The sequence below is a fragment of the Schistocerca americana genome, chromosome 4, assembly GCF_021461395.2.
Source record: "Schistocerca americana isolate TAMUIC-IGC-003095 chromosome 4, iqSchAmer2.1, whole genome shotgun sequence".
NCBI classification, from domain to species: Eukaryota; Metazoa; Arthropoda; class Insecta; order Orthoptera; family Acrididae; genus Schistocerca; species Schistocerca americana.
The window spans coordinates 491,826,218-491,851,323 of record NC_060122.1 but is presented as its reverse complement, the minus strand read 5'-3'; the positions used below and the strand labels follow the sequence as shown (position 1 = coordinate 491,851,323).

Genomic DNA, 25,106 nt, shown 5'->3' with positions numbered 1-25,106 from the left:
ACACCAACGAAGAGAAGGTAGAAATGCCACTCGTCTATGGGGAATGTAAGTTAGCAGAACAGTAATTGCAATACTGTTTTCTTATGTACGGGTACATTTAGTACAGTAGTTTAGTCCTTTTAAATACTTTTGTGTAGAGTAGGCATACAGTAAAGGCTGTCCTTATTGAAATGGCTCTGAGCACTATGGGACTTAACAGCTATGGTCATCAGTCCCCTAGAACTTAGAACTACTTAAACCTAACTAACCTAAGGACAGCACACAACACCCAGCCATCACGAGGCAGAGAAAATCCCTGACCCCGCCGGGAATCGAACCCGGGAACCCGGGCGTGGGAAGCGAGAACGCTACCGCACGACCACGAGATGCGGGCACTGTCCTTATTACAAACTGCATCAACATAACGGTTCTTTTATTGTTGCTGTTGCCGTTGAAGGTAGGCGAAATGCTATGTAGGCAGCGGAAACTGTACAGAGAGCGCTATCCTGACAAGAGCCCACCTTCCCGACTGACGTTTTCTCGTCTTGTTGCGGCGCTTCAGGAAACGGGAAGTTTCAACCCACGACAACGCAATCGTCGTAGCACTCGCACAGACGAAGCTGCCGAAGTTACTGTTCTCGCCTCCGTTACTATGAACCGCATGTGAGCTGAGCACACGACAGCTCGAACACGAGATAAGCATTCCTAAAACCAGTGTACATCGCATTCTTGCACGTCACCGGTTCCATCCTTACCATGTACACCTACATCAAGAATTGCATGGGAATGATTTCCAGAATCGCGCACAGTTCTGTCAGTGGACACAGCAGCAAATCCTCGCCAACCGGAACCTCTTCTCCAATGTTCTATTTATTGATGAATGTTCCTTCTCAAACGAAGGACAGGTAAATACAAGGAACATGCATTATTGGTCCGGAGACAACCCTCGATGGCTTAGACAGGTGGAACATCAGCGTCAGCGGAAAGTTAACGTCTGGTGTGGGATGCTTGGTACTACAATTATTACTTTCGATTATTTGTTGCACAAGAATCAAACATTGTACAGATATCGTACATATGTCATTTTAAAGAGAAACCCTGAAAGTTTTTTTTTTCATGTATACCACCACAGCGTAGTTTGGTAATTTGCCGACAGTGAGCACTAGTCGCAAACATGGCGAGTTCATGAAATGGTCTCCCCGATTACCAGATCTCACTCCGTGTGACTTTTTTCTGAGGGGACACATTAACGATCTGGTGTATGTACCGCCTCTACCACGTGATGTAGCAGAGCTCCGGGAGAGAATACGGGGAGCGACTGCCACAGTCGGCGATGCCATTCTTGGACGGGTATGGCAAGAATTCAAAAACGGTTCAAATGGCTCTGAGTACTATGGGACTTAACATTTGAGGTCATCAGTCCCCTAGAAATTAGAACTACTTAAACCTAACTAACCTAAGGACATCACACACATCCATGCCCTAGGCAGGATTCGAACCTGCGACCGTAGCAGTCGTGCGGTTCTGGACTGAAGCGCCTAGAACCGCTCGGCCACCGCGGCCGGTTCAAGAATTCGATTACCGTATTGACGTCTGCCGGGACACTCATGGTTCGCATATCCAATGTTTGTAAAAAATACTTTCAGAGTTTCCCTTCAAAATGCCATATGTATGACATCTGTGCAATGTTTAGTCCTCGTGCAATAAATAATTGAATGTGTTCCCGTACTTTATGTACACCTTGTAATTCTTTCATTTAACGAGTGCACCACTGTATCGATGTCCAGGGCCACCACTCTGAGCACCTTTGAATGATTTACTCCTGGGCAATGGTACAGGAGAGTCAAAGTCAATTTTGTGTTATGTTTTGCTTGGTTTGCATTTGTTTTTTGACAACCCCGGCAAGTGGACGAGTTGGTGATCCGGGGTTCAAAGTCAGTGTTGTGTTATGCAATTAATAACGTTGTGTTTCAGTGAATGGTACACTGTGATACATTTTTGAATAGGACTTTAGGAGAGGAAATTAATTACCGAATAAAAAATACAGGGTGCCATTTAAAAAAGTCATACCGCTGTTCATATCTTTGTAAAGAACAAAGCTGCAACGAAGGCAATCATGCTGATTGATGCCCCCTGACGGCTAAAGAACATTTACTTGAAACATTTTTTGTAATTTGCATCTGGACAACCAGTTATTTAGCGTGGTCAAGATAAATGGGAAAATGGTTCAAATGGCTCTAAGCACCATGAGACTTAACATCTGAGGTCATCAGTCCCATAGACATAGAACTACTTAAACCTAACTAACCTAAGGACATCACACACACCCATGCCCGGGGCAGGATTCGAACCTGCGACCGTAGCAGCGGCGTGGTTCCGGACAGAAGCGCCTAGAACCGCGACGGCCGGCGATAAATGGGACACCCTGTATAGTTATTCATGACAATGACTCGCTCAGTCTATTCTCTTCTGTTTGTCTTTAAGATTTCCTTCTTGTGAGATAAATTCAAATAATAGTTGGGGTCAGTAATAAAGTGCAAAGATACAATTTAAAGACATTTCACAAACTTATCACTGCACTGACTTGTACCATTAGGACTAATGTATGCATCCTACTTACCCAGAACTCTGCAAACGGTTTACTGGAACAATACTAACGAATGTTTACTGAATGCTGTCTCCACGGACAGCATCACAGAACTGTGTGTCCTCGTTTGTTTACTGCATTATGTACGTCGTCCGTAATCGCAAAGGGCATGGAGTAGAAGAGCTGTGTTTTGCAGTAGCGAAGATGTGCATTTGCTCATTGCTCTTAAGGTATGAATTTTAGAGGGCATGTTCACTGGAGTTTTTTTGTTTTTGCTACCTCTCAAAATATGGAACTGCGAAGCGCACATGGTCAAGTGGTTCAAATGGTTCTGAGCACTATGGGACTTAACTTCTGAGGTCATCAGTCCCCTAGAACTTAGAACTACTTAAACCTAACTATCCTAAGGACATCACACACATCCATGCCCGAGGCAGGATTCGAACCTGTGACCGTAGCGGTCGCGCGGTTCCAGACTGTAGCGCCTAGAACCGCTCGGCCACCCCGGCCGGCAAGCGCACGTATCTGTAGGCGAAAACGATCACCATCTATGGAGCTATGAAGAGGTGTTGTCATACAGACGTTTACTAAATCGCGTTGAAGACACGCAAAGCAGCTGCGACCAGCAAATACAAGTTGTCCAGTATGTTATATACTACAGACAAAATTCAATCTTTGTCGGCAAAATATATACCTGAGCAATGCTGGGTTTTTCAGCTTAGTAGATGTATGAAGAGAAACATTTCCTCAAGATAAAACCACGAAAATTGTGAGAAAAATCCTGGCTGATAATGGGCCCAGGCGTGAAACTAGTTACGATGGATTGGTTGGTTGATTGGTTGCTTGCTTGCTTGGCTGTAGGGGACCAAACAGCGAGGTCATCGATCCCATCAGATTAGGGAAGGATGGGGAAGGAAGTCGACCGTGCCCTTTTCAGAGGAACCATCCCGGCATTTGCCTGAAGCAATTTAGGGACATCATCGGAAACCTAAATCAAAATGGTCAGATGCGGGTTTGAACCGACGTCCTCCCGAATGCGAGTCCCGTGTGCTTACCCCTGCGCCATCTCGCTCGGTACGATGAATTAAATCATTCATTCAAAAAATGTGACTGGAAACAGCTTTTTCTTCAGTGATGCATACAAGTAAGCTTGTATGTTTATGCTACTTTGTCGAAAATTGTCATTTTGAGACCATGACTGTGCAAAATGCAGGTTGATTCTTGCAGAGAAGGATAACGCAACGAGCCCATTTTTATCATGGTATTTATTTAAATAAATAGCGCCACTACTGGTGTCGAACCCACAGGTTCATCATCAGACGGCCTGTCCACGTTAAGACACATTTTTATTGTTATTATTATTATTATTATTATCGTATGCATCAATTACAGTGATACACATTTAGCAAAACAAAGAAATATGTATAAAAATGAACATGTGAAATTATATATAGTACACAAGTATTAAAACGGCTCGGACTACACTCAGTTGGCCGGCCGGAGTGGCCGAGCGGTTCTAGGCGCTACAGTTTGGAACCGCGAGACCCCTACGGTCGCAGGTTCGAATCCTGCCTTGGGCATGGATGTGTGTGATGTCCCTAGGTTAGTTAGGTTTGCCGGCCGCGGTGGTCTCGCGGTTCTAGGCGCTCTGTCCGGAACCGCGCGACTGCTACGGTCGCAGGTTCGAATCCTGCCTCGGGCATGGATGTGTGTGGTGTCCTTAGGTTAGTTAGGTTTAAGTAGTTCTAAGTTCTAGGGGCCTGATGACCTCAGCAATTAAGCCCCATAGTGCTCAGAGCCATTTGAACACTCGGATGTTGATGGACTCGATCCAGCGGAGTGCCTGTTGGGATGCTTGATGCAGCTTCTCAATGCCACCAGGGAAGCGTCTGATAGGACAGTCACTCACAGTGTGGCTCATTGTTTGGGTGTCACCACCGTCACACACACTGTCACTTGAAAAGCCCCACTTGTGCATGTTGTATTTGCACCTACCCTCTTCAGTCTGATATCTGTTTAATTGCACCCACACCTCCCTTGGTTGGTGGAAGCCTGGAACTGGAACTGTTGGATTGTCTACAAGTTCGTGGTTTCGGGTTCTTGTAGCTTGCCACTCACGTCTCCACTCTGCAGTCCTGGTCAAATCCTGTGGATAGCATTTTGACTCCCAATTCATATGCTTGTCTTCCAGATTTGAGGCGTTTCCTGGGCAGTGATAGCAAATCGTCATGAAGAGGGATCGAGTTGTTTTCAGAAACTTGCTGACAGAGCTTGTAAAGAGCAGCCTTTCGGCGGAGGTCTGGTGGGCAGATGTTTGAAAGCACTGGTAGTCAGCGTGTAGGTGTAGGCCGGACTGTACCACTAATTACTCTCATAACTGAATTCAGTTGGACGTCTACTTTAACTTCGTGGGAGCTTCGGAGCCAAACTAGTGCACAGTATTCTGCTGCAGTGTATACCAGCGCAAGGGATGCTCCTCGGAGGACTGATGTGGTTGCTCCCCATGTACTGCCTGCCAGCTTTCTCATAAGGTTCACTCGTGTTTGTATCTTCTTGGCCAAGTTGGAAAGGTGTTTTTTGTATGTTAAGGTTCTGTCCAGAGTGACTCCCAGGTAATTTGGGCTTTCGTTGCATCTGACTGTGCCAAGAGGGCCGAACTGTGGGGTGATCTTTGCTGATGAAAGACGATTAGAGAGATGGAACAGGCTTACCTCGGTTTTAGAAACTTTTTATCGTAATGTATTGCCCACTCCAAGGAATTTTTACCATATGGGAGTATAAAAAGTGGAAGCTAATGTATACTACAACAAAAATGTATCTTACGTGAACAGGCCGTCTGATGATGAACCTGTCGGTTCGAAACTGATAACGGCGCTGTTTATGAAAATAAGTAACATTCTAAAAAGTGGCATTGTCATCTCTGCAAGAATCAACCTGCATTAGCTGTGTTAATCTGTTTATCGCACAGAATGGCAAATAGTGTACGCTTTGCTGCGAGAAAGACTTTACTCCTCGCAAAAAGGCAAGAAAAGGCCTCGGACAAGTGTTTCGCGCGCCGCGCTCGGGACATTTCTATTGCCGGTTTTAAGCTTGTCGTTTATCAATGGTCGTCCTCGGACGGCGGCCGGCGAACAATTGACATGTCCACCTCTGCCAGGTGGTCCGTGGAACCACCCACGACAGCGGCGTCCGTTTCAAAAGCGGAGCGGTGACTTCGCAAGACAGCGTCGGAAGCCGTCAGGTGCACAATAGCTTGGCTCGCGACTAGGTGGTCGTAATTTCGAGAGGGGGGTGGAGGGAGGAAGGAAGGACACGTGTACGGCAAAAGCAGCGGTAGGTACGCGCCAACATGCGTAGTAGCCGGTGGGAGCAGCTATTTGCTGCACTAATGGCAGTGCCATTTGGGCCAGTCACGAGCGAGCGGGTACCGCTGGCCGCGGTCTCTCCCTCTCTCTCTTTCTCTCTCTCTCTCCCCCGGCCGGGAGGTTTTTGTGAGCGCGCTCCGTGACGCCCGCCTCGGGGCCAGATTTCTCTGTCCCGCCACCACGTGTGTGGTCCAGCGGCGCGGGCGCTGGCGCGGGCGGCGGCGGGGAGCTGGAGGAGAGTTGGGCGCCGCGGGGAGGGGAGGGGGCGGCCTCGGCGCAGGTTGCCAGGCAACGGCCGCGGCGCCAGCCAATCCCAGCGCTCGGCCATCTCCGGCCGCCGTCGGCCGCCGCCGAGCTGCGGAGCGAGGAGCGGCAGAGAGCGGAGTATACCAGAAGGAAGTCGCAGGCGAACGCGCATCAGTCCGGACCGAAAAGCGCGTAGCGGACGTTCTTCTCAGTGCTTGCGACAGTGCGCGTCGTTTGAGAGGTAGTGCGGTGCCGCGCCCGCGGCGATCGTAGTCAGTCACGGTGCCGGCTTCAGGGAGCAACCGTCGCGCGAGCCAGCGGGTCGCGTTTCTGTTGGGACGCCTGCCCCCCGGCGCGAGGGCGCGTGTGACGGCAGAGAGTGTTGTCGAGTGCGGAGCGCCGCCACCACCCGCCTAAATGTGGATACTGGAGGCTGGCGGCGTGCAGTGGCTGCTGAAGCGGACGGCCGAGCTGCCTGCCCCTCCGCACCGACATGGTGAGCGCGGCGGCGACCACGACGACCGCGACTACGACGACGACCTCGTCCCGGAGGGCGTCCTCTTCTTCGTCCTCCTCGAAGCCGCCAACGGATCCGGACCTGCTCGTCAGGCCTAGCTGGACCGACGCCGCTGTCGCGCTCGCCCAGGTCGACAAGGTAAGCGCAGAGCGCCAGTGGCACAGTAGTTGCGCGTGCGCGCGGTGGGGTAACGGGTTATAGGGAGAGGGCCGCTGACCCGTGCTGCCAACAGCTGGCGCGCGGCACACATACACAAGGACGTCTCGCGGCCGCCGCCACTGGCGGAGCCGGGCTGCGCTGTTTAAATCTCGCGCACTGCCCTGCACGTGTGCGCAAGTGCCGATGCGCGGGGACGCCAGTTTCCTGGCGACTGGCGAGCGTGACACGCTTGCGGCGGCGGCAGGGACCACCCACGATCCACGCCACACCGAGGCGAGGCGCGGTGCTTTCTTTATGGAAGACCCTCCCGGCCCTCCTCTGCGGAGGACAAGAAAACGACAAAAAGGCCGCCACTCTGTCTTTCCCAAACTGTTGTGACAGGCGACAGGCGGCGCTCTGGCACTCCCTGCAGCTTCCCAATTGCCTGACACTGCAAAAAAAAAAAAAAACCACCGGTCTCCACTTGTCAGCTCCTCTCGACGTCATGTATTGAGAGCTTCCGCTCTAAACCTCCAGTTTTGAAGTCATCCAAGCATAAATCCGGCAGCTTACCACACAAAATCACACTAATTCGTTCATTAGCGGTTTTCTTTATGCCCCTGTACCCCAAAGTTGGCTGACGAAGCATTTAACTTAACGTAGCAACCAACTTTCCGAGTGTGAATTTACATACCTTATCACAAACCTTAGAAAGCCACTGTCATGTGGCAGGACTTTGCTAAGTTGAACGTTTTTGCGGAGAACACGGTGCAAATTTAGTAGCAACACCTGTTTTTCCCTTTCACTTATGTTTCTAATTCAACATAATAAACCTGTCCAACATAGTTAATGTTTATGTTCACTTAGTGCTGTGAAAAATAAGAGAAAAATTCCACACAGCTCGTACATAAGACCTCTGCTACACTATCAAAGATCTGCGACAAATATTTTATAAAATAATGTTTGTTTGCATGGGCATTTACTGCAGCAGCTGTCAAAATCAATTATTATTCGTTTCTCGGTCTTAAGCTGACTACAATTAATCAAAGAGAATTTTACACCAGTCGCGTTTCAAATTGGATATAAATGTTTGTGCATTTTTCGTTATTTTACATTCCAACCAGTATTTTGTTTATAAAGTAGATGTGGCAATTTGCTTACGTTATTTCAGCCTCTTGTTTACAAATTCTCCAAAATACTGGAGAATATGTAAACAAGTGACATGAAGACCGTAATTAAATCGCACACCAACTTTATAAACAAATTGTTGGTTTTAATTTAAAACAACCAAACTGGCAGAATGACCACAGAAGATGCTTTGTAAATAAAAGCAAAACGCCTCTAGTGTAAAATTATCTTTATTTAATTCCAGTAATGTTAAGAAGGAAAAGCCAATAATAATTCCTTTTATAAAATCTATGACCACACTGTAACTTACAAAATATGTCAAATATTTCATAAAAAGTCTTTTATAAACAATCTCTGACAGATTTATTTTAGATTCTAACACGGTTCTAAAAGATTTACATTGCGGCACATGCAGACGCCGGTACATAATCCATTCTCTACCCTACTTTGACACTTCCGCGGTTTTTTCCAACACGCATTGCGTCTCCTCTGTGATACAGGCCAGGAATGTGTTCTTTCTCATCTCTGTGTTGTCTCTATGTTGCGTGCTGACGCCTTTGACCACATTTAAACTAAAAATGCACGCCATCTTTTGATTGACTGTGTCACTCAAAGTCTCTAACTGCAAAAGTAAATGTTATTTTTAGTCAGTTGTTGTATTTCTACACTGAATATTTCATTAAATAATAAATTTTCCAGTTTTGTTTACATTTGACCCTCGCTAAGCAGGAAAATGCCGTCTTTGTTGGAGATAAGTAGATGTAATAACAGCTTTCTAAACTACGTCCTCACAATCCTCTTGCTCGTCGTACTAAAAGTGCAAGTATTAAGATATTTTGAAACGAAAATCAGGACCGTAAAAATAAGAACAAATCGACAAAAAATGCCACATTATGTAACCGAAATAGACTCCAGAAGTAGCATTTTTACTAACAGTGACAATGACTTGGTATATCCATCAATTCCTTTAATACACTGGAGACAAAATTGTTTAGAGTATATCTCAACCATTCATCAAAAAACGAGAGAGATGAGCACATTTTTTGGCTCGGAAGTGTGTACCGCCACTCAACTTGTACTATAATATCTCTTGTAACCCTTCCTATATTTCTTGTTGCATTTCTAGTCCTCTGACAATTAATTTCTTATAAACCTTTTTCGGTTAATATTCGTGCAATTTAACTTCAACTGGGCAGCATAAATTCACCACGACACTTGTTAAACTTAGTTTTCGCTTCTTATTTAGCTGTGATCGAGAGCAGCTGACATAATGCACTTGGAAATGGACTTCCTGGTAATTTCATATCATTATTGGACGCATATAGATTATATACTTCGAGGTATTTTATCATTTGATACCAGAAATTCATGATCCACACCGAAAACGTACTGCGAAGGTTGCCGTTCTCTTTTGTGCAGTATTGCACTTGTTCTGTCGATTTATACGTTTTAGAACGATCCTTTCAGGACGGCAGCAACTAACAATTGTGTAACTTAGTGTGGAAACACCCTGCTGGCGCTGACGTTCAGCACTTCAACAGAATTATCGATTTCAATTTTCGTTTCAGTATTCAGTGTCAATAGCGTAGCACTATTGTTATTTGTGGTAAGCTTCGATGTTACTAAAAAAAACAGTGGACCTAGAGTTCTGTGAGAATTCATTCTTTCCAAGGAAAAGGGTCTTTCCTACATACCTGAAGAAAATATATCAACAGCGGTAACTTTATTTAATAATTTTATTTCGGTGCCTCATTACCAATCAGAGTTGTTGTTGGAGGTGTAGAGAGTCCACATCTATGGAGAAGTTCTAGCTGTGTACGGAAACCAGTTGGATATAGAAGTCTCTATAATAACACAAACGACTGGGTGACTTACGTAGTGTCGTGTATAGGACCCTGAAGATCGTGCCAATGAGCCACCGAACCCGACAGCTAAATAAAATTATTGAATAAAATTACGGCTGTTAGTATCTATTTTCTTCAGGTCTTCGAGCAGGCGACGCCCCATTCCATCACACAAGATGGAATTACCAGACCTTTCCTGAAGTTTCTTGAGACACTTAGAAATTTCAGTAGCTGCCTTGTTTAAGCAGTGCAGTAACTTTATTGACAGAGAGTTAGTAGGCAGTAGTGAACGTCAGCAGTCGTTAAAGAAGCTGTGTTACAATCATTTTTCGACATTAACTTACGAAGTTCGTGATGTACACGTAGTGAAGAGGAGAAAAAATTGACGAATCGCTCGCCGTCCATTGAAGAGGAATCTAGGGACGTTTCGTAAAGAACAAATACATTTTTGAGACACTGCAAAATTTCAGTGGTTATTTTGTTCGTGCAAACGCAGTACCTTTAATATCAGGGAGTGAGTTTTTCCTGCACAGAATATAAACAATCAGTATGGATTCCTCAGAAAACAGTGTTACAGTAATTTTTCTGCGTTTATTTACGAACTTCGTCATGTAAATCTTGTGAAGAGCACAAAACAACGGTGATCGCTCGCTCTGATGGAGATCTAGCGTAATTTAGTGAAGGAGACATACACGTTTGAGACCCTGCGATATTTCAGTGGTTGTTTTGTTTCTGCATTCGTAGTAACTTTGCTGTCAGAGAGTGAGTTTGTGCCGGTAGTTATTGTAAACAATCCGTGTAATGGTTCGTCAACAGTCGGTAGAAAACCGTGTGAGAATAACCTGCCATTTACAACATTAGGCTAAGCTAGTGGAGAGCTCAAAGCGATCATGAACCACTCGTCGTGTTTTCAGGTGGGAGAGGAGGGGGATGGCTGTAGTTCAAATCCCCCGTCAGGCCATCTAGTTTTCGTTTTCCGTGGTTTCTCTAAATAGCTTTGCAAGGCAAATGCCCAGGTGCCTCTGAAAAGGAAACGACTGATTCGCTTTCAGCCAGAGCTTGAGTTCCGTGTGTAATCTCACGGTTGGCGGGATTTTGAGACCGTAACCCTCTCTCGGCTGTAGTTGTAGGCAGGCTGGGCACGGCTCACAGTAGCTTGCTGGACGGGCGCCCGCCGCTGACTGGGCCAGCTCATGAATGGAGCCGCGGGCGCCTGCCGGCTGTTACGTAACGCTGACTGACATCAGCCCCCGCCAATGACGCGCGCATACCTGGCCTCGAAGTGGGGACAGCCGCGCGGGTCCCCTCTTGCTATCTGTCGCACACGAATGCCGGACATTTGCCACGCCGGACGTTTGCCACACTTGCCCCTTCGCCAGGTAGCGATCCCTCAGGTAAGGGCCGTCCTTCCTCGTGCTACTTCTTTCCGCTTTCAAACCGTCGTATCCACATCTTACTCGATACAACCAGTACGTAAGGGACCTTCTTCTTCGACATCTTGGCCAAATACAGGGCTTCTTTTCCGAAATCGAAATATTCACAACTTTTGGCAAACGAAAGCAATACCGACGGTTATGTCAGTATGTAATTAGTTCTGCCAAGTATAATATAAATCCCTCTGTCTGTAGGATAGCTTCGTTTCACGCTTACTGATTGCGACAGAAACAGTCCATCGCCATGGGAGCAACAGGAAAGGAACGATGTAAAGAGAATGCGAATGTACGCTAATCATTTCTTCTTGATCACTACATTTGTGACTACTTTAATTACTACAACTGCATGCCCAAAAGACAATAAGGAAAGAAGAAATTGGTAAGTGAATGTTTGAAAAGAAGAACGACATACTCCATATTAATTTACTCTCTAAAATGCGATATCCCTTGCGGTGAAACATGTGTAGCGGGACAGTATTCAAAACATGACTGAAAATACGTTCACTAAATAGAGATAGGAACATCTATGTCTGATATGTCATCTAAAGTCGACGTACAATTTTAAAATGTTAGAAATAAGGAGATGAAGTAATACAGAATGCTATGCTTGTAACGTACGTTGTTGTTCTACATTGTTTAGCTCTGGTAGTTACAGGGTCACAGAGAAAGCATCCTAGGTTTTGGAGGGAAAAGCCCTAATTGTAATGATCTGCACTATAACAGAAACAAGAAGCAGAACTTAAGGAAAAATATTGTAATGTGTGTTCCAGTTCACAAACGACATTGAAGCAGGTAGCTCCTGTGACTTAGTATGGGCAGAGGCTATATTCTACAACCGGATTAAATTAATAACTGGCTCCTTTTACCGACCCCCGGTCTCAGATGAAGCAACTGCTGAACAGTTAAAAGAAAACTAGAGTATCATCACGAATAGGTACCCTACTCATACAATTATACTTGGCAGTGACTTCAATCTACCTTCTGTATGTTAACAAAAATACATTTTCAGACCCTATTGTAGATAGAAAACTACTTCCGTAATTGTTCTAAATGCTTTTTTAAAAATTATTTTGAACAATTAGTTCACGAGGCCATTCAAATTTCAAATGGTTACGAAAACACACTTGACCTCTTAGTCACAAATAATCCTGAACACCACGACGGATACAGGGATTAGTGAACACACAGTCGTAGCGAGGCTCAATTCCGTAACAAAGAAATTCACCAAAACTAAACACGAAATATATATATTTATAAAAGCAGCTAAAACTTCGGTTGACTTCTTTCTAGGAGACAGTCTCCAATCCTTCCAAACTATGTAAGTGAAGACCATATCTGGCTTTTAAGTTCAAAGAAATAGTATCAACAGCACTCGAGAGGTTCATACCAAATAAATTAATAAGAGACGGAACTGATCCCCCATGGTACACAAAACAGAACAGAAAGCTGCTGCAGGAGCACCGAAAAAGGCAAGTATAATTTAGACGAACGCAAAATCTCCAAGACTGGCGAAGTTTTACTGCGGCTCGAAATTTGGTGCGGATTTCAATGCGAGATGCACTTAATAGTTTCCACAATGAAATTCTCTCTAGTAATGTGGCGGAAAATGCAGAGAGATTCTGGTTCTATGTCAAGTAAACCAGCGGAAAAGCTCAGTAAGTGATGATGATGATGATGAGGAGGAGGAGGGGGAGACGACTAGGGACCCGACCCTTTCGGAGCAGGTAAAATCGTGGCGATGTCCGACGTGGCAAATGTCAGTACACCGTCGCACACACCCCTGCTGTCAAAAACTGCACGCCGTCCAAAAGGCTTCCGAAGATACATTCAGTGTTGTGCCGAAATAGAGGAAAATGCCAAGCAGCTAACTGCAGACTCTGCAGAAGCGATTCGATGTTTTACTCTCAGTATCAGTTTCATTCACACATGACATATCGAAAGCTTCGGGTCAACGCTGTCAGATAGATGCACTATTTCTTGATTTCCGAAAAGCATTTGACTCAGCACCATATCTACGATTACTATCAAAACTAAAATCATACGGGATGTCAAGTGAAATTTGCAACTTTATGGAAGACTTTTTCGTAGGGAGGACTCAGCCTGTTACCTTGGTTAGAGTGTCATAGTCAGATGTAGAAGTAACTTCTGGTATACCCGCGGGAAGTGTTTGGGACTCTTGCTGTTCATATTGTATATTAATGACCTTGCTGACAACGTTAATGGTAACCTCAGACTTTTTGCAGATGTCTGTGATGAAGTACTATCTGAAAGAATCTGCATAAATATTCAGCCATACCTCGATAAGATTTCAAAGGGGCACAAAGATGGGCAACTAGCTTCATATATTCAGAAATGTAAAGTTGTGCACTTCACAAAACGAAAAAAACGTAGTATGTAGGACTATAATATCAATGAGTTAATGCTGGAATCGGCCAACTCGTGCAAATACTTGGGTACACTTTGTGGGAATATGAAACGGAATGATAACAAAGGTTCAATCACGGATAAAGCAGGTGGTAGACTTCGGTTTATTGGTAGAATAGTGGGGAAGTGCAATCAGGAATTGCTTACAAATGACTCCTGCGGCAGTTTCTAGAATATTGCCAAAGAGTGTGGGATCCGTACCGAACAGAACTAACGGGGGATATTGAACGTCTACAGAGAAGTGCAGCACGAATCACAGATCCGTGGGAGAGTGTCACAGATACTGGAGGAACGGAACTGGAAGACTCTCGAAGATAGACGTAAACTATCCGAGAAAGTCTAACCTGCTTTAATTGATGACTCTAGGAATATACTACAATCCCCTACGTTTCGCTCACATAGGAATCGCCAGGAAAAGGTTAGAATAATTACTGCACGCACAGACGTATTCAAACAATTATTCTTCCCGCGCTCCGGACGAGAATGGAATGGGAAGAAACTCTAATAACTGGTATAGAGGGATGTACCCTCTGTCATGCACCTCACTGTGAATTGCAGAATATAGATGTAGATCAGGCAAAGCTGTCCCCAACGCGAAAGCTTCTCCCTGTTCGAAATATTTTATCGCTGCCTTCCCCAACCCTTAAAATCATTTACCTGCCAATTATTCGGAGACCTGCAGTTTATTGTAGACTCAGAACGACGGCGACAGTGTCGTCAAGAGTGCCCGAGGGAAGTGTGATAGAACCGCTATTATTTTCTATATACGTAAATGATCTGGCGGATCGGGTGGACAGCTATCTGCGGTTGTTAGCTGATTTCCTTTTTTAATTTCTTTTTAAACTTACTGGCTTTCAGAACTTGTCCATACAGCCACCTTATCACAGGAAATGTCACATTACAATTGGTTTTGACAGTTAATGGGGCAGATATTATTTAAGATGTACCTTGTTACTGCGTAACATAGGAGTAACAAAGGGCTGGTTCGAGACAAAATAAGATTTAACAAGAGTATACGAAAACGACTAAACAAGACGAACACGTAACACAGGGGGGGGGGGGGGGGGTACACACTGGTCGTATACTGTAAAAATCCTACTATTAATACAATAAGAAATGATAAATTGACGTTGGTATACATTCGGGATATTCCCAATTCAGTCAACATTAATGAAAGTATATCTAAATTAATATTAAAATATTCTTCGTGCGTCCTTCGAGAATTGTTTCAAAAGTACTGGATAGAGAACTGAATATCTGTGCAAGTCTCTAAGTACCACCTAGACAGACCAACAGAACAGTTTAAAAGCTTGTTTGCTGATGATGCTGTTGTGTACGGGAAGGTGTTGCAGTCAAGTGACTGTAGGAGGATAAAAGATGACTTAAACAAAATTTCTAGTTGATGTGATGACTCGCAGCTAGCTCTAAATGTACAAAAATGTAAATTAATACGGATGAGTAGAAATACAAACTCGTCCGCAACTCGTGGTCGTGCGGTAGCGTTCTCGCTTCCCACGCCCGGGTTCTCGGGTTCGATTCCCGGCGGGGTCAGGGATTTTCTCTGCCTCGTGATGACTGGGTGGTGTGTGATGTCCTTAGGTTAGTTAGGTTTAAGTAGTTCTAAGTCCCATAGTGCTCAGAGCCATTTTTGAAAAAGAAACTCGTAATGTTCGGATGCAGCATTAGTAGTGTCCTGCTTGAAACAGTCACTTCGACTAAAGGTCTAGGCGTAAAGTTGCAAAACGATATGAAATGGAACGAACATATGAGGATTGTGATAGGGAAAGCTTGACATTCGGTTTACTGGGAGAATTTTGGGAAAGCGTGGAGCGTGGTTCGTCTGTAAAGGAGGGCACATATAGGACGCTGTAGTGCGACCTATTCTTGAGTACTGCTCGGGTGTTTGGGATCCGCACTAGGTCGCATTAAAGGAAGACACCGATGCAAATTCAGAGGCGAGCTGTTAGCTTTGTTATCAGTAGGTTCGAACAACACGCAACGGATTTTCGGGAACTCAAATAGGAATCCCTGAAGGTAAAGGCGACGTTCGTTTCGAGAAACACTGTTGAGAAAATTTAGAGAACCAGGATCTGAAATTGACTGCAGATCGATTCTATTGCTGCCAACATACATTTCGCGAAAGAATCTCGAAGATAAAATAAGATACCTAGCTTTATTTGCGAGTGGGTCAGGAAAGGAAATAAATGGCAGTGACACAGGATAGTAAGTAGATACAGATGTAGAATTTTCACATTAACAGACTATAATGACAGAAAGAAAGAGAAGACCGATTGCGGACTAAACCCTGCTCCTTTAGATTTGAAGGGTCAGGAAACTGAACTGAATTTTTGCTTGACGTAACAAGTGCTACGACGGTGGTGTAGCTCCATTTGTATTCCGCCGTGTGTGTTAGACAAACTAATATTGTTTTTCCCCATTCCAGCGTACGAAACTAATAAACGTAAAATTATTTCAATATGGGTGATGATAAATTTAAATTAATACATTTTTTCTTAAAAGGAAATATTCCAAAATGCTAATCGTTTCCACAGTCAGTATCAGGAACACTAAGTCGGCGTAAGTATGTCAAATAATGCAGTGATTATATTGCTTTCTTTCTAGAAGTGCTTCTTGTAGGTTAACTTGACTCTCCAGCTGTAGGCACAGAGAAAAAACATGTATACTTGGATGACTGGCAGTGACTGTGAAATAGGTGAAATGTCCTAACGCGCTGCATTAAGAAACATACGTCAGTGTGCTTGTAGAATGTGAGTAATTTTGATGTCACCCTTATAGCTGTACACACATTTTAAGCAACGTAGCTGCTCGAGGTCATTCTTGTGCAGGTTTCCGCAACACGTGTGACGAACACTGCCTCTGTCGCGGTTTTCTGTGTTTATGACAACATATACTAAATGCCATTCGGACAATTTCCTCCAGCGAACACAGTAAGTCAAAATAACAAATCTACATGACTGTAATGAATAAAGGATAGTAGAATCTTTTCTCATAAATGTTGACATGCTCCAGTAGGAGTATGTGTTTGTATTATCATTGCAGGCACTCTTATTCTGTTTAAAAATTATACACGTTCATCTAACTGTACAGACTATTTTGTTCACTATTTCGAGGTAAACAATATATCAGTAACAAAAATAGAGGGTGTTTACTGAAACGTTACAAATGGATAACCAGCTAACCTTGACGTAAAAATAAATGAAGGTATGTTTTTTATACATTTTTTCAGCGATTAAAGAATACATATAACATATGCCTCGACGTTTTATATATATTTTATAATTAATGACTTGTACGTTATTAACCTTTTGGCCACCAGGAATGTTTTCGCACTGTGTGTCAGGTAGAGGAAGTGTTTGCTTGAGAGGACAGGAGTGAATTCTGAAACTGTTTGACGAACAGCAGGCCCATCGCATATTTGTTCCTTATTTCGAATTCCTCCTCCAAAGACGATAGCAATATTAATAATAAAATTAGCAGCCTCAGACTTTGCAGTAAAGGAGATTTTCTCCTTCCTAACAGAAGCGAAAAGAAATATGAATTCACAAACTTATCTCATTTAAAGTTGTTTTTGACTGAAAACAACTGCGTCAGGATGTTACTAATTAGACTGTGCTTTCCGCCAGTTCTCTACGCTAGTCTGCAACTCGTTGTCTGTGTCAAAGTGATGTTTTCATAGCCAGCGGTTTCCGTGAGCAGATATTAAACTCAGGAGAGTCCAGTTACGGCCTTTATTGTGAGTGATCAAACGCCTCCCATCGAAAACGTTGTAGGCGCGTCTCCATTGTCCCTGCGGAGTGCGGAGTGCGGTTGAGAATTGCCATGAAGAAGGAAACGAATGACAGTTACGTTATATGGGCTGCTTGGCATCAGGCGAAATGTCTCACCAGGTCCTCATACTTGTGGGAGACACTATTTTCTAGTTATCGTTACGTGATTATTGTGCGCTGTGATGTGATCGATGGGCATACTAGAGACACGGTCTAACACATCTGTGCAAAGCTTCATCAGATATTCACTGTGGTTTCCATTTCGAGCCCGATCGGACCTTAGTTTCCGAATAGCCCTCGTAACATTCCTGAATTGGACCGGCCTCCCAGAATTCCGACCTGAACCCAATAGAACGCCGTTGGGATGAATTACAAGCGATTAGCGTCATTACCCTCCTTGGTTTTGGCTGTAGAGCGAGGAAAAATGGATTGTCATTCCTCCATAGACTTTCAGACATCACATTCAAAGAGTCTCGAGTAGAGTTCAAGCCGTCACAATGTGGACGTACCCCTATTTATGATCACTAATGGGTGTGCGGATACTTTCTGCTTGGTAGTGTTTGTACGTCGTATCGCAAGGCAGCGCCTGCAGGTGGCGCCTCGGACGGACGGCGGCGGCCGCGTCCTTCGCCTCAGTTGTGGCGAGGGCGTGCCCCTGGTGCGGTGCGGCTCTGCGCGTAGGCGTGGGCGGGGATAAGCGGCGGGTCGGCCGTGAGGCGCCGCGGGTGGTCCCGCCGGTGACGTCACGCCATTGTCACACGGGCGAAACAGCGGCACGCGTTCCCGCGGTAGTGCAGCAGCGAGGGGCTCTACCGCCCATTGTCGACCGTCACGTGACGTGAGGTGACGTGCGCACGCATCCGCCCATTCCGACAACTAGTGCTTGTGCGACGTGTCCGCACGGACAAATTCGTCCATAGATCCCTCGCTCGTCTAGAAATAGAGATACGAAGAGATTATAGGAGACTGTCTTGGCCACATGTTGCTTTATTAAAATACTCAGCATTGCCCGCATATGTAATTATTCCAATCTTCTATTAGTCATTCTCCTTCTTCTCGTTCTCTCTGTCCATCTTCTCCTTCATATCCTCTACGTCCATATCTCCTACAAGCCATCTCCCTATTCAACACTTCCATTCCCTCCCTCCCTCCCTCCCCCCCCCCCCTGCCCCTCTCTGTGTCCATCTCCTCCTCCCGACTCTCCGTGCCAGTTTGTTCTTATCCTTCTGTCCATCTTTTCCTTCTCCCTCTGGCCATCTTCTCCTTCCCCCTTTGTCCATCTCCTCCTATAGACCTTTTTTCTCCCCACGTTTACCGAGCGAGGTGGCGCAGTGGTTAGCACACTGGGACTCGCATTCGGGAGAACGACGGTTCAATCCTGCGTCTGGCCATCCTGATTCAGGTTTTCCGTGATTTCCCTGAATCGCTCCAGGTGAATGCCGGGATGGTTCCTTTGAAAGGGCACGGCCGACTTCCTTCCCTGATCCGATGAGACCGATGACCTTGCTGTTTGGTCTCTTCCCCGAAACAATCCAACCCAACCCTCTCCCCACGTTATCACGCCAACTTTTGATTCTTATCCCCACAGTATTTATACTGAGGCAATATGCACATATACCGATGGCGGTAACATCGCGTACACAAGGTACAAAAGGGCAGTGCACTGGTGGAGCTGTCACTTGGACTCAGTTGATTTTTGTTAAAAGGTTTCCAACGTGATTGTGACCACACGACATGAATTAAGACTTTTGCCGAGGAATAGTAGTTGGACCTAGACCCATGGGACATTCCATATCGAAAATCGTTTGCGAATTCGGTATTCAAAGATCCACAGTGTCAAGCATGTGCTGAGAATACCAAATTACAGGCTTTCCCTCTCTCCATACACAACGTAATGGCTGACAGCCTTCACTTAGCGACTGAGAGCAGCGGCGTTTGTGTAGAGTTGTCAGTGGTGCCAGATAAGCAACACTGCGTGAAATAACCACAGAAATCAATGTCGGACGTACGACGAACACATCCGTTAAGACAGTGCGGGGAAATTTGGCGTTAATGAGATATGGCAGCAGACGGCCTAGGCGAGTGTCTCTGCTAGCTCTGGCTCATGGTGCCCCAGGTTCGATTCCCAGCAGGTTGGGGAATTTCTCTGTCCGGGGACTGGGTGTTTGTGTTGCTCTCGTCATTTCATCATCATCATCATTATAGTGTCAGTGGCTAGATTGGACTGTGTGAACATTGGACTGTGTGAACATTGGACTGTGTGAACATTGGACTGTGTGAACATTGGACTGTGTGAACATTGGACTGTGTGAACATTGGACTGTGTGAACATTGGACTGTGTGAACATTGGACTGTGTGAACATTGGACTGTGTGAAAATTGGGACTTTGTACGGGCACTGATGACCCGTAGTTGAGCGCCCCTCAAACCAGTCATCATCATCATTCATTCCAGATGTTTAGACGTTGGAGGAGCATATTCATGCTGCCTTTGACACTGTTCGCATGCAGCTTGGCCAGTGTGAACGTGTGACACATAACACGCTACGGCGCATAAAGGAGCGCACTGAGGCACATGGAAACCATTTTCAGCACATACTGTAACTCTGGCTGCGCGGTACATCACGTATTAGATCGCAGTCTCTGTAACAATGTATGACTGAATAAATGGTCTCTATCAGGGAAGCCATGCATTTCCAGACATAAGTTTATTAGACCTTTTTTGTTCCGTATCCTCTCACCATTATTGGATAGCATTTTGAAACGTACGATTTTTTACCCATTTTCATTTTCCTGACTACAGCGTCATCAGTCGCGAAAGGAAGAAAAAGGTTTCAGAAGAAACTTACGCATTTTTGTCCAATTCTACAATGAAAAAGTTGCTGCCCCGCTCCTACACACGAGCTGGGGTGGGCGGTCGAGTTCAATATCGTTGGATGTGCCTCTCCAAGACGAACAGATTTTAAACTATAAATTATTTTTATCCGACGTGTAGTTTTCGATATAGTTCAGTGCCTTCAGATAAACCGAACAGCCTGTATACACGATTCCGATGGACTCGGTGTGCCGTTGTCTTTTGTGAGCCAGCCGGCCGAAGTGGCCGTGCGGATAAAGGCGCTGCAGTCTGGAACCGCAAGACCGCTACGGTCGCAGGTTCGAATCCTGCCTCTGGCATGGATGTTTGTGATGTCCTTAGGTTAGTTAGGTTTAACTAGTTCTAAGTTCTAGGGGACTAATGACCTCAAGCAGTTGAGTCCCATAGTGCTCAGAGTCATTTGAACCATTTTTTTTTTGTGAGCCAGCTCTCCCAGCACCACCTCCACGCTGCGAGGCTAGGGCAATAATTTCATAATTTTTAATAAGAAACTCTATTCTCGACGTGGTATTCCTCTGACAAAACGCCACTGTGGCCGTGTAGCGCGAACTGCGACTTATGATAACAGGCAGTGCAGTCCGATTAATAGGTATGAAATAATCGTCCCTCCTGCCCTCGCACCGTCATTGGATAGCATTTTAAAACATACTATTTTCTACACATTTTAATTTTTCCGATCAAAGCGGCTATCTGTCGCGTAACTGAAAAAAAATATTTCAGATAAAACTTAAGAATTTTTCCGTGGAATCCGAATTTGTAATTAAAAAATGGGGGTTCGCATTTAAGATTTCAAGGTAGACCTCCCTCCAGCCCGCCCCCACATACGGGGTGGGGTATGGGTTGTCCAATTCTACAATGAAAAAGTTGCTTCCCTGCTCCTACACACGAGCTGGGGTGGGCGGTCGAGTTCAATATCGTTGGATGTGCCCCTCCAAGACGAACACCGTCCCCCGCCCCCCCTCCCCCCCTTCCCCCACCCAAGACGGACAAATATTAATTATAATTTTGTTGTATCCAATGCGTTGTTTTCGAGATATTTCAATGTCTTCAGATAAACCGAACACACTGTGTAGTATGCTGGTGTCTATGTCAACTTTCAGGCTGCTGACTTACATCGTTGTCATTAGCAAATTAAGCTCTGTAACAGAACTCCACTCGGTACTACCCGATTCTCACTAAACTAGCTGTTGCTGCGAGAGATGCTCCGAGCATCTCTAGGGGAAGATTGGAGGCCAAGCGTCCTTTGGTGCTCCTAGTGAAGGCGGCTGCTTTCAGTTTTACGACCCATAAATACGGCCGGATTTAAGGCGAACGATTCGGGCTATCAAAATAAAAGGCGCCGGCTGTGGCGTGACCTGTGTCCGCAGAGTGGCTTTTAGCACGCGCCGGAGCTCCTTGCAGGCAGCTAGGCCCGTTTTAAAGTTACGACGGTCGCGGGATACAGCGTCCACAGGATTGAGACCTCTTGCTTCCGGATGTGACGGGATGAGTAAGTCTTCTCTACAGTTAACCACGCATGAATACTCCACCAACAATTTTAATGAGCACAGTAGAAGAATCTGTTGCCAGTATTGTTCAGCACAGGGTATAGAGAAAACCGAAGACAACTGCTTCAGCGCCTTCATGTTGGAGTCTTTTTTTTCTACTTAGTTACCAACTCGCCAGAAAAAATTTGAGATATCGTGACATGAGAGGTTTCATATGCCTCGGGAATGCCATTATATGTGATTTCAGCCAGTTACACCTCGTAAGTGCTTCGAATCGTTGAGTTTCAACCCAATCCTTGAAGCTGAAGAAAACTCTGTCTCTCTTTCCACAATATATATCACTAAGAAGGCGAATTATGACTGTGTCCAAAGTCGAGGCTAACAATTTCCCATCGCAATTTGTACTGTGCCAAAAGTCGTAGAATACCTACTAACATCGTGTCGAACCTCCTTCTACCCAGCATAGTGGCTCGACGTGGCATGGCGTCAACAATCTGTTGAAGCCCCTGCAGAAATGTTGAGCCTGGCAGCCACAACAGCCGTCCATTTTTACGGAAGAGCTGCCGGTGCAGGATACTGTGCTCAAACTGACCTCACAACTATGTCCCATAAATGTTCGTTGGGCTCTGTCAGACGATCTGGCTGGTCAAATCATTCGCTCGAATTGTCCACAATGTCCTTCAAACCATTTGCAAACAACAGTTGCATGGTGATATGGTGCATTGTCATCCATAAAAAATCCATTGTTGTTTGGCTGCAAATGGTCTACAAGTAGCCGAACGTGAAAATTACCAGACAATGATAGGGTTATTTGGACCAGAGGATCCAGTCCATTCATCGTAGACAATACCTACACCATTGTGTAGCCACTACTATCTTGCACACTTCCCTGTTATCATGGCTCCGTGGGATCCATCAGCTCTTACCAACTGAAATCGGGACTCATCTCCAGGCCACGGTTTTTCAGTAGTCTAAGGCCCAACCGATACGATCACGAGACCAGGCGATGCGCTGCAGGCGATGTCGAGCTGTTAGCAGAGGCACTCGCTTGGTCGTCTGCTGCCATAGCCCATTAACGGCAAATTTCCCCGTAGTGTCTTAACAGGTATATTCGCCGTACGTCCCACATTGATTTCACGCAGTGACAATTCTACACAGACCCGTTGCTCTCGATCGTTAACTGAAGGCCGTCGGCCACTGCGTTGTTCGTGGTGAGAGCTAATACACGAAATTTGGTATTCTCGGCACAATCTTGACACTGTGTATCTATCAATATTGAATTCCCTAAACATTTCCAAACTGGAATGTCCCATGCGTGCAGCTCTAACTGACATGTGATTACATTTTCACGCAGTTTGGGTGCATAGATCTAGTGAAATCAGTACCCAGAACAACTACCTCTGGCCGTAATAACGGCCGTCATACGCCTGGGCATTGAGTCAAACAGAGCTTGGATGGCGTGTACAGGTACAGGTGGCCATGCAGCTTCAACACGATACCACAGTTCATGAAGAGTAGTGACTAGCGTACTGTGACGAGCCAGTTGCTCGGCCACCATTGACCAGACGTTTTCAGTTGGTGAGAGATCTGGAGAATGTGCTGGCCAGAGCAGCAGTCGAACATTTTCAGCATCCAGAAAGGCCCATACAGAACCTGCAACATACGGTCGTGCATTATCCTGCTGAAATGTAAGGTTTCACAGGGATAGAATGAAGGGTAGAGCCACGGGTCGTAACACATCTGAAATGTAACGTCCACTGTTCAAAGTGCCGTCAGTGCGAACAAGAGGTGACCGAGACGTGTAACCAATGGCACCCCATACCATCACACCTGGTGATGCGCCAGTATGGCGACTACGAATACATGCTTCCAATGTACGTTCACCGCGATGTCGCCAAACACGGATGCGACCATCATGATGCTGTAAACAGAACCTGGATTCATCCGAGAAAATGACGTTGCGCCATTCGTGCATCCAGGTTCGTACACCATCGCAGGCGCTCTTGTCTATGATGTAGCGTCAAGGGTAACCGCATCCATGGTCTCCGAGCTGATAGTCCATGCAGCTGCAAACGTCGTCGAACTGTTCTTGCAGATGGTTGTTGTCTTGCAAACGTCGCCATCTGTTGACTCAGGGATCGATACGTGGCTGAACGATCCGCTACAGCCATGCGGATAAGATGCCTGTCATCTCGACTGCTAGTGATACGAGGCCGTTGGGATCCAGCACGGCTTTCCGTATTGCCCTCCTGAACCCACCGATTCCATATCCTGCTAACAGTCATTGTGTACGTGATACTGCCACCATTTGGATATATGCATATGTGCATACAGCTATCCCATGATTTTTTTTGCTCAGTGTCTTAATCCTGTAATAGTGCTCGTACAAGCGTTATTTCTTAGCACACCACTAATTTATTTAGCATCCTCATCTTAGACATTGCATAATCTTGCATTTCATCAGCTTGAGAGGTAACTCATCTCATCAGATGGAGGAGACTGGGAGGGGGGAGAGGTTGAAATTTAACTTGAAATTTGCCACAAGCACAAACTATTACCAAAATAGACGTTTACGTTAAGTGACAGTTTAAAATTTTTAGCACCACCGAATAAGTAATGCGACAGGGCGTCCTTCTGGTTCGTAAACACTTTTACTGTGATTCTTCTATGAACTTGATTTGTGAATGGATCTGTAACTATGCCATAGGATTTACTGTTGTTTCCACTTAGTAATAAATATAATTCACTCGAAGGTACTTAGAATGCAATATCTTATTCGGGTTCACAATCGCTAGAAGCATCTGCTTCGTTTTGAGCTCTTGCCTTGAGGTATTTCTCGGGATAATAATATAAATCTCAGACGCATATCCTTGCGTCGTTCTTGTTGTGGCTTCCTCAAAGTTCAGTGGGGATTTGTGTGGCGCTTTCGTGCCGACTGAACAAACCCGACCCGAAACGTAACTCTTCCCTGGACGTTTTCAGTTTCGTACCGCAAGCATTCCAAGCTGTCTGACAATAACTGAGAAAAGATTTACAAGAAAGATACCGAGCAACGAAGTGTTCTAAGAATTCTCTCTTTTTACCTCTCTTTTTCTTTCAGTTGCTCGTTCCAGTGTTTATAACGATTTAACTTACACATACAACCCAGGTGAATGCTGAACTACCAACATTATAGTTAAATGAAAACAGAATTTTTCGTGCATTTAAATTAGTCTTCTTACACCGACTTGGGTTCGACTGTGTGCGAAGCGTAGATTCTCAGGAGGTATTCCAGAATTTCATGTCAATCTCTTCAG

The 25,106-nt window shown here is 45.3% G+C and overlaps 1 protein-coding gene across 1 annotated transcript in view; it reads left to right on the top strand.

The window, feature by feature from the left end:
• The first annotated feature begins 6,336 nt into the window (after positions 1–6,336).
• LOC124612546 (protein patched) overlaps positions 6,337–25,106 on the top strand; it is a 150,176-nt gene continuing 131,406 nt past the window's right edge. Inside the window, exon 1 of the mRNA XM_047140818.1 lies at positions 6,337–6,832. Within this exon, the coding sequence (XP_046996774.1) occupies positions 6,671–6,832 (162 nt within the window). The 5' untranslated portion in view covers positions 6,337–6,670. The remainder of the gene's footprint in view (positions 6,833–25,106) is intronic.